Genomic DNA, 16246 nt, shown 5'->3' with positions numbered 1-16246 from the left:
CATACGAGATCATTCCAAGCTCTTGCATGTAAGTGCTCAATAAATGGTAGGCAGGGGGGCACTTTGAGATGAAGGGATAATCTCGAGGGGTAACATTTTCTGACCATTAGAACCACCTGAGTGTCTACCTTTTAGTCAGTTTACCACTTGACACCAATTCAACAATAAGGTTGAAATTGGCAAGCAGACAGGTTTCCAGTGTTCCACGGTCACCGGAACTCCAGAGCCAAAAAGCAACCTGGGATCGAGTGCTTCAGTGTCCTCATGTGATGGCTGAGAAAACTAAGGCCCCAAGAAGCTGACAGGCCGGCTCCAGCTCATAGAGTCCACAGCCGCCATGGGGCTGGCCAGGCTGGCCCACAGCCCCTCATCTCAAACTCCAAGATCCCAAAGGCTCCCCAAACCCAAACTTCTTTGTAACTATTTTGACAACCAATGTGGTGCTGTTCATGGTCTTTATCTCAACTGGTTTGACTGTTTCTACATTTTGCTGCAGAAATATTAAAGTATGGAAAACGGGGTCATGCCACCGCCAGTAGTAGGAACACTGATTTCTGATTCGTGTCATGCTCCAGGGTTTCTGGACAACAGATCATGGACCCACAGTAGCAAAATCTACCACATAAACAGTATTCTCACGTTCATAAAACATATCCCCAGGTATGCAGCCATTACATCTCTCAATCACCACCTGTAAAACTATATGCCTATATTAGGATCCCAATTATACAAGGGGGATGAGAGGGCTGGGTTCAGTGAGATTTCCTGACTTTCTCAAAGAGTGAGCTGCTGGCTGAGCCAAAAGCAGAACCCAGGATTCCTGGCTCCCAGTCCAATGCTTTTCCTGGTGTTCAGGGACATCAGTCTCAACCATCCAGTGATCCATAGGAAGGGTAATTTCCTGCTACTCTCTATTCTTACTACATAGCTGTCCCAGTGTTCTTGAGAAATACATACCCTAAAAATGTGAGAATCTTGTATTTGGTCAGCTCTTCATATAGCACCTTCACCCCACTGTCAGTGATCTGGTTCACACTGAGTCTGAAAAAAACAGTAAAGAAATTTAAGAATCAGAGCAGATTCTCACTGTGAAAGAACATTAATTCCACAAGGTTCTGAAGCTCATAGGTCCTGGAGTTTTCCCAGCTATAAATGCCCCCAGAGAGACTGGCCATAGTAGCCAGTCAAATGGCCCCTATAGAACCTGGTCTTCATGGGGTCTAAGAAACCCACCAGAATCAGCCCATTGACAAGGCTACAGCACAGCTCTGACTCAACACAAGGGCTACGAGGGACACCTGAAGGACACATGTGGCCAGCCCCCTCTGATATACTGCATTTGCCAGGGGCCTCTGTGTCAATGTGGCTCTCACTGTTCACAAGGGGCTATGGGATTTGGAAGCATGTGGAGCTGCATTTAGTGGTTATGAGGCTGGGGGAGAGGATGTTCCATCATCTCGAAAGTGGGGCCAGAGATGTTAGGGGTCCTGCAAAAGGCAGGACAGTCCCCACGTGGACTGTCCCACCCAAAATGCCAAGAGTCTTTCCATCTGGAAATGCACATGCTACACTTGCCTTGCCACCTGAAAAGGCTAGTCAAGGGAGACAGCTCCTGTGGTGTGGTTCTGTGTGGGAAGTTCAATGGCAAGGGAGAAACAGTCAAACAAGGCAGGCCTTGGCAACCACACTCTGCCATTCCTCTTTAATGCCAGTGCTGCTTGGAGCAGGCCAAGCTTTGAGAGGGGGCAAAAAAAAGAGGGCCTTGGGATGATGGATAACTCCTGGACAAGGGCCAGCTGCACACTTAAAATGCTCTTCAAAAGTGCTATACTAGCGGGATATTATGATTTGGCCAAAATGCAGAATTTTTTTGTTTTACTACCAAGGAATCTCTGTAACAAAGGGCCCTGATCTTCTCAATCCACCACCCCTTCATTTAGATGAGTCCAAGGGATGGAATGGAGAAAGGAGAAAAGGAAAGATATACCCATTTGAATGCAGAGTTCCAAAGAATAGCAAGGAGAGATAAGAAAGCCTTCCTCAGTGATCAATGCAAAGAAATAGAGGAAAACAACAGAATGGGAAAGACTAGCGATCTCGTCAAGAAAATTAGAGATACCAAGGGAACATTTCATGCAAAGATGGGCTCAATAAAGGACAGAAATGGTAGGGACCTAACAGAAGCAGAAGATATTAAGAAGAGGTGGCAAGAATACACAGAAGAACTGTACAAAAAAGAGCTTCACGACCCAGATAATCATGATGGTGTGATCATTCACCTAGAGCCAGACATTCTGGAATGTGAAGTCAAGTGGCCCTTAGAAAGCATCACTACAAACAAAGCTAGTGGAGGTGATGGAATTCCAGTTGAGCTACTTCAAATCCTGGAAGTTGATGCTGTGAAAGTGCTGCACTCAGTATGCCAGGAAATTTGGAAAACTCAGCAGTGGCCACAGGACTGGAAAAGGTCAGTTTTCATTCCAATCCCAAAGAAAGGCAATGCCAAAGAATGCTCAAACTACCGCACAATTGCACTCATCTCACACGCTAGTAAAGTAATGCTCAAAATTCTCCAAGCCAGGCTTCAGCAATACGTGAACCGTGAACTTCCAGATGTTCAAGCTGGTTTTAGAAAAGGCAGAGGAACCAGAGATCAAATTGCCAACATCTGCTGGATCATCGAAAAAGCAAGAGAGTTCCAGAAAAACATCTATTTCTGCTTTATTGACTATGCCAAAGCCTTTGACTGTGTGAATCACAATAAACTGTAGAAAATTCTGAAAGAGATGGGAATACCAGACCACCTGACCTGCCTCTTGAGAAACCTATACGCAGGTCAGGAAGCAACAGTTAGAACTGGACATGGAACAACAGACTGGTTCCAAATAGGAAAAGGAGTATGTCAAGGCTGTAGATTGTCACCCTGCTTATTTAACTTATATGCAGAGTACATCATGAGAAACGCTGGGCTGGAAGAAGCACAAGCTGGAATCAAGATTTCTGGGAGAAATATCAATAACCTCAGATATGCAGATGACACCACCCTTATGGCAGAAAGCAAAGAAGAACTAAATAGCCTCTTGATGAAAGTGAAAGAGAGTGAAAAAGTTGGCTTAAAGCTCAACATTCAGAAAACTAAGATCAAGGCATCCGGCCCCATCAATTCATGGCAAATAGATGAGGAAACAGTGGCTGACTTTATTTTGGGGGGTTCCAAAATTGCTGCAGATGGTGACTGCAGCCATGAAATTAAAAGACGCTTATTCCTTGGAAGGAAAGTTATGACTAACCTATACAGCATATTCAAAAGCAGAGACATTACTTTGTCAACAAAGGTCTGTCTAGTCAAGGCTATGATTTTTCCAGTAGTCATGTATGGATGTGAGAGTTGGACTATAAAGAAAGCTGAGCACTGAAGAATTGATGCTTTTGAACTGTGGTGTTGGAGAAGACTCTTGAGAATCCCTTGGACTGCAAGGAGATCCAACCAGTCCATCCTAAGGGAGATCAGTCCTGGGTGTTCATTGGAAGGACTGATGCTGAAGCTGAAACTCCAATCGTTTAGCCACCTTATGTGAAGAGCTGACTCATTTGAAAATACCCTGATGCTGGGAAAGATTGAGGGGAGGAGACGAAGGGGACAACAGAGGATGAGATGGTTGGAGGGCATCACCAACTCAATGGACGTGAGTTTGGGTAAACTCCAGGAGTTGGTGTTGGACAGGGAGGCCTGGCATGCTGCGGTTCATGGGGTTGCAAAGAGTTGGACACGACTGAGTGAGTGAACTGAACTGAGGAATGGAATAAAGCTCAGAGATGGAGAAATGTGAGGGATGAGGTGAGGGTCAGGAGTGGGTGAGGTAACAGACCAGAGCTCAGCAATTTTTTTTTATAAAGGGTCAGATACAAAACTGTTAGGCTCTGAGAGCCATCTGATCTCTATGGTAACCACTCAGCTCTGCAGAATGAAGCAGTCAATATGTAAATAAATGAGTGTGACTCTGTTCCAGTAAGATTTTATCTAAAACACAAGCCTTGGGCCAAACTGAGCCACAAGCTGTCCTCTGTAATTAACAAGAGGCAAAAGCGGTAAAAACTTGATTTTTAGGCCAATCAGAATGATCATATCAGACACTCTGGATCTTTCCCACTCATGTTACTAGCCTTGGTGATGGGGCCCAGTGTTTACAAGCACTGCAGGACTATCCCAGAGCCCACTAGTCACTCCCAATATTCATGCTTCCTTAGAAACAGAATCCCCCATTTTTTAGCTGGGCACACATGTTTAACTTCTGCCCAGTGAAATCTAAGCAGAATTCTCATTAGCAGTGGCTGATAAGTTTTCTTCAAAGAATGGGATGTGTCCTAAACTATAATTAAAAATATGCCACTATGTTCAGAGCAGCACTAGTCACAATAGTCAAGACATGGAAACAACCTGAATGTCCATCAAGAGATAAATGAATAAAGATGTGGTACACATATACAATGGAATGCTACTCAGCCATAAAAAAGAATGAAATAATGCCATTTGCAGCAACATGATGCAACTAGAGAGTATCACACTAAATCAAATGTCAGAAAGAGACAAATACCATATGGTATCACTTATGTGTGGGATCTAAAATAGGAAACAAATGAACTTATCTGTGAAACAGACTCACAGACATAGAGAAGAGATTTATGGTTGCCAAGGGGAAGGGTGGGATGGGGTAGGGATGGATTGGGAATTTTGGACTAGCAGATATCACATTATCTGTGATACACATTATCTGTATTACACATTATATAATACATTATGTGTATTATATCAATACACACAACGGATAAACAAGGTTCTATTGTAGAGCACAGGGATCTATATTCAATATCCTGTGATAAACCATAATGAAAAAAAGAACATGAAAAAATTATGTAACTGAATCACTTTGAATCCCTTTGAATCAATGAATCACTTTGCTATACAGCAGAAATGAATACAACATTGTAAATCAAATATAATTCAATAAAATAAATTTACCAAAAGAAGAATGGGGTTTGCCCTTTGCCTTTTGCTCCTCTTGGTGACTAGAATGTCAACTGAATGGCTGGAGCTGATGCAGCCATTTTGGGCCAAGAGTTGGCAGTCAGATAGGGAGGACAACAAAGCAGTAAGGCAAAAGACAGCCAAGGCTGGTGGTCATGGAGACATCACAGCAGTCCTAAACTGCCCTCCTTTAAACTTTTTCATGAGAAACAAATAAGCTTATAACTTATCTAAGCCACCAGTATTTTGGTGGTGCTTGGTGCTCAGTCATGCTCCACTCTCTGCAGGCCCAAGGACTATAGTCCACCAGACTCTTCTGTCCATGGGATTTTCCAGGCATGAATACTGGAGTGGGTTGCCATTTCCTACTCCAAGGGATCTTCCCAACCCAGGGATGGAAACTGCGTCTCTTGTGTCTCCTGCATTGACAGGAGCATTCTTCACCACTAGCACCACCTGGAAAGTCCACCAGTATTGTGAGTTTTCTCTAACTCTCAGCCACAATTAATCCTCACTGACACCCTTAGGGAGCTCAAAATGCTTCCTTAGGGTGGTCCATTTCTTCCTGTTTTGTCTTTTGCTGTTTGCAGGAAAACTACGGGACCATCATACTGGTCTAGCATTTCCACCTTATGAAAGGGGCATGGGGAGGCAGAGTGTGGCGTTGCCTGAGGCTGCATACAGAGAGTTGCTGGCTGAGAGCGCAGAGAACAGATTCCAGACTTCCCAATTCCCAGGCCAGCACAGGCTTGGGCTCCCTACATCCACCCATCCCTGCACAATGTACACTCTGGTGCTGGTGTAACTGGTACCTGGAATCAGTTCCAAATCCCTTCTGCTCTTCAGGAATGCATGAGCCAAGTAGTAGAGAACTGAACCTCCCCCCGTAGAGATTTACAAGGCATATTTAACACAAGATGCTAATAGAAGAAAGAAGACTGACTGGCTTTTCTTTCCTCTAAACCATCAAACAGGAAACTAAGAGTCAGCATTCTTTACTGAGATCCTTTGCTGCTCAGGGCTGCCAGCTTTTTTGGTAGAAATTAACGCTAATAAGCACAAAGTCTTCTTTTTTTTGCTTTTATACAATTTTTCGTGTGTCAGGAACTTTTCATGGGTTATCTCTGAGCCTCACATAAATCTCAAAAGGTAGGTTCTTTATGATTCTGGCTCCACCACGGCCCCCATACGTGACCTTGAGCAACTTCTCCGTGCCTCTGCCTCCTCATTTGCCAAAATAGAGATCTGGTATGCTGCAGTCCCGCCTGCAATGGGGGAGACTTGGGTTCAGTCCCTGGGTTGGGAAGATCCCCTGGAGAAGGGAAAGGCTATCCACTCTCCAGGGAAAGGCCTGGAGAATACCATGGACTATATAGTCCATGGCATCCCAAAGAGTTGGACAGGACTGAACGACTTTCATTTTCACCCTGAGACAGAGAAGGTCCGGATGCTCCCAGATTCGTGGTCATGAGTCCCAGGATAACCCAGGAAATCCAGCTCCAAGATCCTAGTCCCTGTCGCAAATCCAGGTCGCAGAGTTGGACACAACTGAGCAACTGAACAACAACAACTCTTACAGAGGTATTAAGAGGATTAAGCCAGGTAATATTTGTAAAGCCCTTTACTCTTTCGCAATAAATGCTGATTGCTATTACTGTAATTGCTAGGATATAAGAAACTCCTTTTTCTGAATGAGGACACTGAAACCTCCAAGAAGTTAAGCAACTTGCTCAAGGACACCCAGTTAGGGCCAATTGACATCCATCTAACTTGGACGCTTTGCTCATTATCTTCTGCCACCCTGAGACAGAGTGGGCTTCCCTTGTGGCTTAGTTGGTAAAGAATCCACCTGCAATGCGGGAGATGTGGGTTCAATCCCTGGGTTGGGAAGATCCCCTGGAGAAGGGAAAGGCTACCTACTCCAGTATTCTGGCCTGGAGAATACCATGGGCTATATATAGTCCATGGCATCCCAAAGAGTTGGACAGGACTGAATGACTTTCACTTTCACCCTGAGACACAGAAGGTCCAGATGCTCCCAGATCTGTGGTCATGAGTCCCAGGATAACCCAGGAAATCCAGCTCCAGGATCCTAATCCTTGGGTCTGTCACCTGAGCCCCAGCCCTGCCAACCGCTCCCTGAACCTGGTGGCTTCACCTGATGACAGTGAGGCGGCTGAAGCATGGCTGCAGTTCACGCACGCCGAAGTCGTTGAGGTTGTTGTTGTCCAGGTCGAGCGCCAGCCGCTTGCGCAAGTGATGCAGGACGAAGGAGAGGGCACTGCAGTCAGCCGAGCAGGCATTGCAGAAGGTCAGTTTGAGGTAGTTGGCGCAGATGCCCCTGGCCGCCAGCTGCCCCACCTTCTCACTCTGCGTCTCGTAGATGCAGCGCAACATCCAGATGAAGGTGGGCAGGGCCTGCACCTGGTTGAAGCCCCCAGACTGAACCCGGGGCAGGCTCTTCAGGTGGGAGCGCAGGCTGGCGAACAGATGAGTCCACAGGGCCTTGCGTTTTCGCCGCAGGGCAGCGGTGGGCACCAGGTGCTGCAGAAGTTTCTGTTTGCCTTTGGACAACAGCCCACACAGGAAGAGGTTGGTGAAATGAAAGTGATCCTTGTTCTTGAAGGGGTCTTCCCCATGCAGGCCGTGGCCCCCCAGGCACTGGACAGGGAGAAAAGGAGGATAGCAGGTCGATGTGGCCACAGCCTCCTCGGGAGGAGTCCACTCCTGGAAGAACCTGAGCAGCTCCCTAGTGCCTACCTTGTCGTCCACCACTAGAAAGAGGGCAGCAAAGAAGGCCTGGAGGGTTAGGTGGAAGAACTCATAGGACTGCTGTTCCCCTCCGAGGCCCAGCTCCGGCATGGTCCGAAGGAAGCCCAGCTGCAGGTCCCCCTCCCGCACCTCGGACGCCTGCACCTCGTCCTGGTTGAAGACGAAGAGGCTCTTCTCCATGCCCCTGTGAGCCACCCGGCCCAGCGAGCACAGGGTGTCCCGGCCGGCGCGGAGGGTCTCCGTCTGGCTCCGCGTGTTCTGCTGCACCAGGCTGGTGGGCTGCGTCCTGTTCAGGTGGACCTCGGTGACCAACAGAAAGATGTCAGTCAGCGTCACCGTGAGATCAGGCAGCTGCGGGGAGCTCTCAAAGGCGTCGTGGAAGTGCTGGAAGCACCGGAAGATGATCCAGCAGAAGAGGGGCACCGCGCACAGGCTGCAGAGGTTGGGGTTGGCCTCCAGTTGATCCAGCAGGCGCTGGCGCACGGCGTGCTCGGGGAACATCCTCCCGGTGTAGGCGCGCAGGTGGCTGGGGGAGAAGCCGCGCAGGAGCACCTTCTTCCAGAGGAGATGTCGCGGGACCTCGACGCCCGTGCGGGCCGTAAGCAGCTTGCGCGCCCCTTTGAGCAGCTTCCCACTGAGCAGACTGGCCAGCAGGGCCAGCGGGTGGGCGGGCTCCCAAGGGGAGGAGGTGTCGGGCTCGCTGCTCAGGTCGAAGTCTGAGTGCAGCTCGTCCAGGCCGTCGAAGGTGAAGAGGGCCGTGTGGGGAAAGCGCAGCAGGAAGGCGAAAACCTCCTCGGGGTCCTGCTCTGGGTAGCAGTAATGCTTGAAGAGCAGGTCCTGCAGACACAGTGCCGCGCTCTTCTTGAAGCAGCTGAGGGTGCGGCAGCGGAAGTGGAAGAAGAACTTGATTCCTGGGTCCAGCTGGCCTGCTGCCCAGAGGCTCTGCAGCCGCTGCAGCAGCATGGACTTGCCCATGCCTGCATCGCCAAACACGAAGATGATCTCACCCTGCTCGTTGAGGACGCCCGTGGATGCGTCCAGGAGGCAGGCCAGGCTGTCCAGGCTGCCCAGGCTCTCGTTGCTGAAGTTGACCAGCTCCACCACCGTGTCTGTGTACATCTGCTCCAACAGCAGCTCCTCCTTCTGAGCATAGCACAGGATGAACTTGGAGTCCCGGCCCAGTTGCTGCTGCAGCTTCTGGCTGTATCTGCTCACTGCAGGGAGAGCCGGTGGGTGAGAGGTGGGAGAAGGATGAGAAAGAGACACAGGTGGAAAGGGTATCCAATAGGGAGGTCTCAGGTGAAGAAACAAGTACACAGACAGACAAACCCACAGCCTGGACACTGAGTCCAGGTGCAAGAACTCCTCAAATACAAAGAGCTAGCATTCCAGAATCCCCTGGTCCTCTGGCCTCCACCCCTCTCTGCCGGACCTCAAATTTAGCCAGCCAGCAGGGACAGAATCCAACTGGGATCAGTGTCTGAATCAGGCTCCCTACTCCTCGGCACAAGTCGTCATTGAACACCAGCTAAAAGCTGAAGCCCCTTCAAAATAGAGGGCTAGGCTACGTGGCTCTGCTGCTCCAGCCCACCCCAAGTGTTCCACTCAAACAGCTCAGGCCAGTCTGCACTGAAACTTGTACTATGAGGAAGAAACTGTCCCAAAACTTCTTGTGCTTATTACACTGCTCTTAAATAGTCTCATAAAACCCAATGCCAAACTTTTTGTGATGATACGTTTGATATTAATATGGACTACAAAGGGGCTGTGCCTCACTGTAACTGAGTAAATAAAGGACTTCACAGAGCACAGCAGTCCTGGTTCCAAAGCTGAGGCCTAGGGAATCACTGATGCTTAGCACATGCCCTAGGGGGAGCCCTGGGATTGCCCATAGGCAGATACATGGTTTAACATGAGGACATAGGTGCCACTCTACAGAACCAAGCTACAAAATGGCCTTACTCCAGGCAAAAAAAGGGTATTCCATAAATTCCTTTAAAATATTTTTGGGGTTTTAATGATAACAATAAAAATTAGACACGTGCATATTTCCAGATTCACTTACAACCCTCTCCTATCAACTTGGTTCTCTGCTTAACATTTGTGAAGTAAATTCTATGTTTCTAAGTTTTAGTAAGGAAAAATGTACAGACTATAAATTCACCTATTTTACAACAGGTTTACAATTATTTTTAGTAAATTTTCAGATTTACGCAAACATTGCTATAATCCAGGGGTACAATATGCATCGTAAGTGCATTTGCCGACTATCTCTGTCTCACCTTGGCCCTGGGAAACTGTTGGTCTGATTTCTGTCTCCATAAATTTGCCTTTTCTGGACATTTCCTATAAATGGATTCATACAATATGCAGCCTTTTGCATCTGGCTTCTTATAGAGTGAATTATACTTTAAAATATGTCACAGTAGCTAGGTAAAGGGCCCAATGGAGAAAATTCCTTTTAGAAAACTCTTCATCAAAGGAATATTTTCCTTTTTTCATAGGGGAAGATAACAAACCTAGACAGCATATGAAAAAGCAGAGACATCACTTTGCTGACAAAGGTCTGTATAGTCAAAGCTATGTTTTTTCCAGTAGTCATGTACAGATACAACTGGATGTGAGAGTTGGACCATATAGAAGGCTGTGTGCCAAAGAATTAATGCTTTTGAACTGTGGTATTGGAGAAGACTCTTGAGAGTCCCTTGGAGAGCAAGGAAATCAAACCAGTAAATCTAAAGGAAATCAACCCTGAATATTCATTGAAAGGACTGATGCTGAAGCTCCAATATTTTGGCCACCTGATGTGAAGATCTGACTCACTGGAAAAGATCCTGATGCTGGGGAAGATTGAAGGCAGGAGGAGAAGGGGGTGACAGAGGATGAGATGATTGGATGCCATCACTGACACAATGGACATGAATTTGAGCAAACTATGGGAGAGAATGGAGGACAGAGGAGCCTGGTGTGCTGCAGTCCATGAGGTCAGAGAGTTGGACACGACTTAGCAACAACAAAAATAACAAAAGTGAGGTGAGCAGGAGCAGTGAGAGTGAGAGTGAGAAGCTAGCAATGGCTGGTGCTTAAGTGTTGGAATCTCAGAAGCAAAAGCTTGGCCCTGACACTCTGTCTCTGGGTCTAGTTTCTCCCAAATACACAGCTGGAACATGATCCTATGCTTCTGTTTTCAAGGTCAAACTGGATTCTTTGAAACTCAAGAGTTTGGAAGCTCAGTGCTGGTATGCTGCCAACAGCTGTTCTTAAAGTGGAGCAACCACAGGCGTGGAAAGAAGATTCCCTGGTCCTCAGACCAGACTGTGGCTCCAATTATGTGCTCTCTCAGCACCTTGGACTGCTGTGCTCCTTATCACTATTTGCAAATATACATTCGTGTTACTACCAGTTTCCTGCATTAACCTCTGAGCTCCCTGAAGGCAGGAACCATATCTGGGTCTGCTCCCCACTGTACCCCTGGCATCCAGCACCCCCAGACTTAGCACATGGTGAGCACATCATACATACCTACTGAACTAATCATTTAACTAAAGGGCAAGGTGGGGGGGAGGGGCATGATGTTTTGGAAATAAGGACTGGCAGTCAGGAGTGATAGATGAATTCTTCGCCTAGAATCAAATTTGGAAAGATTTTTAAGAAGGAAAAAAAGACAACCTTGAATTTGTACAACCACTAAAATGTCTAGATATGTCAGAATAGGAAGCCAGCAAGGGGTTCAAACAGAAGTCATCCCGATACCTCCATAGACCCTTACATAAACCAGACCAGCTACACGTAGGCAGTTCAATCACAGTCCCCTGGGCTGCACAAGGGTGACAGGGACCCAGCTCTTTTTTTCTAAAAGAAACACAGAAGCAGAGCCTGCTGCCTGGGGTGGAGGGCAGAGCTGGCCGAGGCAGACCCCACCTTTGTCCCCTGCTGGGCCTGCACAGAGAACATTTCTAAGCCCCGGGGGCCTTGCCTCCAGGTGGCTACCTCATACCTGGGTCAGTGTTGACAACAGCTTTGCTCTGAATGAGCGGAGAAGGGGAGAAGCCAATCTCGGAGAGCCAAGGCCTGAGATCCACATAAGCGTCTGCGAGTTGCTGGATCACGTGCAGGAAGAACTCGGACACCTCCTCGCCCTTGCTCTGTACCAGGTCCAGAATTCTGCGGACCTAGCGGGGCGCAAGCAGGAGGGTGAGGGCCAGTGCTAGGGTTGTCCACCCCCCAGAGGGGCCCACATGCAGGGCTCTGAGCTCTTACAGCCTCGAGCTTGACTGTCCACCCAGCCAGTGAGAGATGCTACAGCCTGAAGGCCCAGGATTCGTGAAATGGACCTCCTGAGCAAGAAACAAACTGCATGGCTCTAGGAAAACAGAGGCTTCCATGAGCCTAAAAATAAAAAGGTCAGACTCACAACTGGGGTCAGGCCCACCCCTGGAATTTCCTTTTCCCACCTCTTCTTTTCCCTCTTAACCTAACACTACTGCTCTCTGGGAATGAGAGCTGAGGGCAGAAAATCAACCATTAGGCATAGTGAGGTGGGTGCTGGGCCACAGAGCAAATGGACAGCAGACCCCTGTGTAAGGTGTACCTTAAGGAAGCTTTCTGTCGTATTAAAAATTCAAGGGACAAAATCACCACAGTGTTCTTTTGTGCTTTTCTCAGAAACCTTCCTGGTCTTTTCTGAGCCCAACAGGTCAGAAAAGTGCTGCCGGTGGTTTAGTCACTAAGTCATGTCCGACTCTTGTGACCCCATGGACTACAGCCCACCAGGCTCCTCTGTCCTCTGTCCATGGGATTTCCCAGGCAAGAACACTGGAGTGGGTTGCCATTTCCTTCTCCAGGGGATCTTCTTGATCCAGGGATGGAACTGGGATCTCTTGCATTGCAGGAAGATTCTTTACCAACTGAGCCACCAGGGAAGCCCCAGCAGATCATGTTACAAATGAATTCTGTCACTCCTCTCCCCAAGGAGGATTTGGTCCCTCCATTCTGTTTTTCTGAACATGATGCAAAGTTAAAGTGAAACCAAGGGCCGTGAAGACTCCCCACAGTGAAGTGTAACAAAGTCTTTACTGTGGACCTAGGCTACAATGCAGCCATTCCTCAATCAGAAGTGAGGGCCATTCTCAGAGCCATACCCAGCAGTGAGCAGCTCTCCAGGGTTTAAAAGGCACGGAAGAGGGTAGCATAGCTAGCATTTCATGCTCACTTTCTTTCTAAAGAATTCACTAATTTAAAGTGAATTGGAAAATGAGTTGTTTGAGAACCAGTACACACAGCAAGGAGAATGGAGGGGATCAGAGGAGTTTGCTGTGTCGTGATCACAGAAATGAGATATGTAATTTCTGTTCTGTAAATAATCACCCAATGTACTGAACTCTCAAAGCTCTTCACCCCGTCTGGCCACCAGAGCTGGCCTCCCGTCACCAGCACCTTGTCGGGCTGCGTGGGGCAGGCACACACGATCTCTGCATCTTCAGTGGAGAAGTAGTCATTCTGCAGCAAGTTGTCCAGCAGACATTGAGTGTTTCGGATGTGAGTGACCAGATGCTCCCGGTTGACTTTCAACAACTTAATGAAGGAGTAAGACTCTGATGGGACTATTTCCATCTCACTGCTTTTCCATGGTTAAAGAAGCAAGTGGCTGCTTTCCCCAAATTCATCTTTGGCTGCATGTGTCTTTCTGGCAGAAGGGCAATCAGGATCCAGGGTCAGCCTCTCAGTGCAGCCTCTGAAGAGACAAATGAAAATACCAACAAAGCCAAAGCCATGGGAAAGATTTCCTCACCCACCATCCCCCACCTTTCTTTGGTCCTGGAATTTCTCTATTTAGAGCAGGAACAGCATATTAAAAAACAGAGACATTACTTTGCCAACAAAGTTCCGTCTGGTCAAAGCTATGGTTTTTCCAGTAGTCATGTATGGATGTGAGAGTTGGACCATAAAGAAGGCTGAGCACCAAAGAATTGATGCTTTTGAGTTGTGGTATTGGAGAAGACTCTTGAGAGTCCCTTGGACTGCAAGATTAAAGCAGTCAATCCTAAAGGAAATCAATCCTGAATATTCACTGGAAAGACTGATGCTGAAGTTGAAGCTCCAATACTTTGGCCACCTGATTCAAAGAGCCAATTCACTGAGAAAGACCCTGACACTGGGAATTATTGAGGGCAGGAGGAGAAGGGGACGACAGAGGATGAGATGGTTGGATGGCATCATTGACTCATTGGATATGAGTTTGAGCAAACTCTGGGAGATAGTGAAAGACAGGGAAGCCCAGTGTGCTGTAGGCCATGGTGCCACAAAGAGATGGACATGACTGAGCAACTGAACAAAAGCAGGAAGGAGTCGTGCTTAAGATATTGATCTGAGATGTATTACAGTAAAAAAAAATAATAATTTAGTTGTGTCTGCTTGTGGGTTACATCAGTGGGGTAGATGACCAGAGGTAGACAATGCTTTTGTTTAGCAAAACTTAATTATTACTTTTTAAAAAGTGTGCCTCCATGAAACGCTATTCAATGCTGTGTGCTGACCTGGATGGGAGAGGGGTTTGGGGGAGAACAGGTACATATATACATGTATGGCTGAATCCCTTCACTGTTCACCCGAAACTACCACAACATTGTTAATCAGCTATACCCCAATACAAAATAAAAAGTTTAAAGTTTGGGGGCGAAAATGTATGTCTCAATCCTAGACTGGAATAAGGATGCAAATGTATATTTTCCAAATTAGCTGACAGGGATTAGAAGTTTCTACACGCCCTGTGAGGGGACAGGGCCCAGAATTTGGAGCCGAGGAGTTGTGGGAATTGATGGGAGAGAGCAAAATGCTCTGAGGAGAGAGCGACTGAGGTAGTCATGGCTCTCCTGCGGTAGTCAGAGCCCAGGAACCTGGCAACAGCAGCATGTCCGTCATCACTGCCTGATCTAGGTTGTACTGTAGTCCTCTCCACAGCCCCGCCCCAGCTCTCCTTATATCTCCAGCCAAACCGGTTACATATAAGCACCTGAGGGAATGAAGGAGTAGCAATGGCCATACTGGAGTGAAGTGGGACAGAATGAGGACGACAGAGAGGTAATGTGGAATTCCAAGCAGTGGATGACCAGGAGACACCATCTCCCTGGAAATCCTCAAAAACCTCATATAGGTGCTGAACTTCCTGTCTTGGTAGGGCCCAAGCTCTTTTATTTGGGTATTAAGAAAATACTTTGGGTTTATCTGTGCAACCCCAGAATTGTACTGATTGCTTTTTTTTTCCCCCTCCAGAATAAGATCTCTTAGCCACTTAATTTTCCAATCATCCTGTGGATATAAAATGGATCACACTCTTGAAAGCAGAAAGACCTTGAACTAGTCTTTCATCTAAACCACACATATCCCAGAGAGATAGCTTTAAATATTTTTTGTTGATCTTAAAGAAAAAAACTCATAAGAGTTCCAAACATGTATGTTTCACAAGCCCACTTATGTTAACATTCAGGTCTCATGGTTCTCACATTTTTCCCCCACAACTAATCTCCTGCTCTTTGACACATTTTTTTCCTTGCATTTTTGCATTTTATTGTCTTTTACCTTCAAGTTGTGAAATGCAAGCCTTCCAGAGATTCTCAATGGGACTCCACACAATACCCTTCCCTTTTATAACCTGACTGAGCAAAACACAGTACATTCTAACATTCTAAACAAGAAAGGCAAGAGATTCTTATCAAAAGAAATTTGAAGGAACAAAAATGAATGATTAGCTACTATTCCACTAAAAGTATGCTGATTGATTAGATTCTAATTCAGCTTTTTCTACTGTTATCAATTCTATGACTCACTTAAGGATCCAAAGTTTTAGAAAATTAGTTCCCTTAAGGATACCAGTTGATGATGTTAAATGTATATTTAAACTAGTGGTTGAAAGTGAAAGTGTAGTAGCTCAGGGTCTGACTCTTTGAGATCCCATGGAATGTAGCCTATCAGGCTCCTCCGTCCATGGGATTTTTCCAGGCAAGAGTGCTGGAGTGGATTGCCATTTCCTTCGCCAGGGGATCTTCCTGACCCAGGAATCGAACCCCAGTCTCCCTCATTGCAGGCAGACGCTTTACTGTCTGAGCCACCAGGGAAGCCCAAACTAGTGGTTAGTAATACCTTTTTAAGTTTCTGGCATGTGTTCTTTGAAGTAAGTGAGAATACTGTAAAACAACATTCTATCCTTAAATCTTCAATTTCCAATTTCTTTCTGGAATCTGCAAAGTCAAAAAAAAAAAAGAGAGAAAGAAAGGTTTCTTTGAAAACCTTCTTGTGCTGCATGGTGCACAAATAAATTAATGAATAAAATTGGAGAAAGTAATTTTTAATACAGGACTGTAGGATCTCAGAGTACTCTTCGTTACCTTCTTCCTTTGGGATACTATTTTCCAAATCTTAGTCATTCAGGCACGACAGCCACATTTTTTG

The 16246-nt window shown here is 46.7% G+C and overlaps 1 protein-coding gene and 1 long non-coding RNA gene across 2 annotated transcripts in view; both read right to left on the bottom strand.

The window, feature by feature from the left end:
• The window catches only part of NOD1 (nucleotide binding oligomerization domain containing 1), a 41421-nt gene extending 28008 nt beyond the window's left edge, over nt 1–13413 (bottom strand). The window contains exons 1-4 of the mRNA XM_055590484.1: nt 13235–13413; nt 11796–11970; nt 7185–9012; nt 958–1041 (exon numbers count right to left, since the gene is read on the bottom strand). Coding sequence (XP_055446459.1) covers nt 958–1041; nt 7185–9012; nt 11796–11970; nt 13235–13411 — 2264 coding nt within the window. The 5' untranslated portion in view covers nt 13412–13413. The remainder of the gene's footprint in view (nt 1–957; nt 1042–7184; nt 9013–11795; nt 11971–13234) is intronic.
• A 3-nt stretch (nt 13414–13416) lies between these two features.
• Nucleotides 13417–16246, bottom strand: part of LOC129659262 (uncharacterized) — a 52756-nt gene continuing 49926 nt past the window's right edge. The window contains exons 2-3 of the long non-coding RNA XR_008717917.1: nt 15938–16035; nt 13417–13532 (exon numbers count right to left, since the gene is read on the bottom strand). This is a non-coding gene — a long non-coding RNA (uncharacterized LOC129659262). The remainder of the gene's footprint in view (nt 13533–15937; nt 16036–16246) is intronic.

Source organism: Bubalus kerabau, chromosome 8, assembly GCF_029407905.1.
Source record: "Bubalus kerabau isolate K-KA32 ecotype Philippines breed swamp buffalo chromosome 8, PCC_UOA_SB_1v2, whole genome shotgun sequence".
NCBI classification, from domain to species: domain Eukaryota; kingdom Metazoa; phylum Chordata; class Mammalia; order Artiodactyla; family Bovidae; genus Bubalus; species Bubalus kerabau.
The sequence above is the reverse complement of the archived record's forward strand: the minus strand, read 5'-3'. Positions and strand labels throughout refer to the sequence as shown.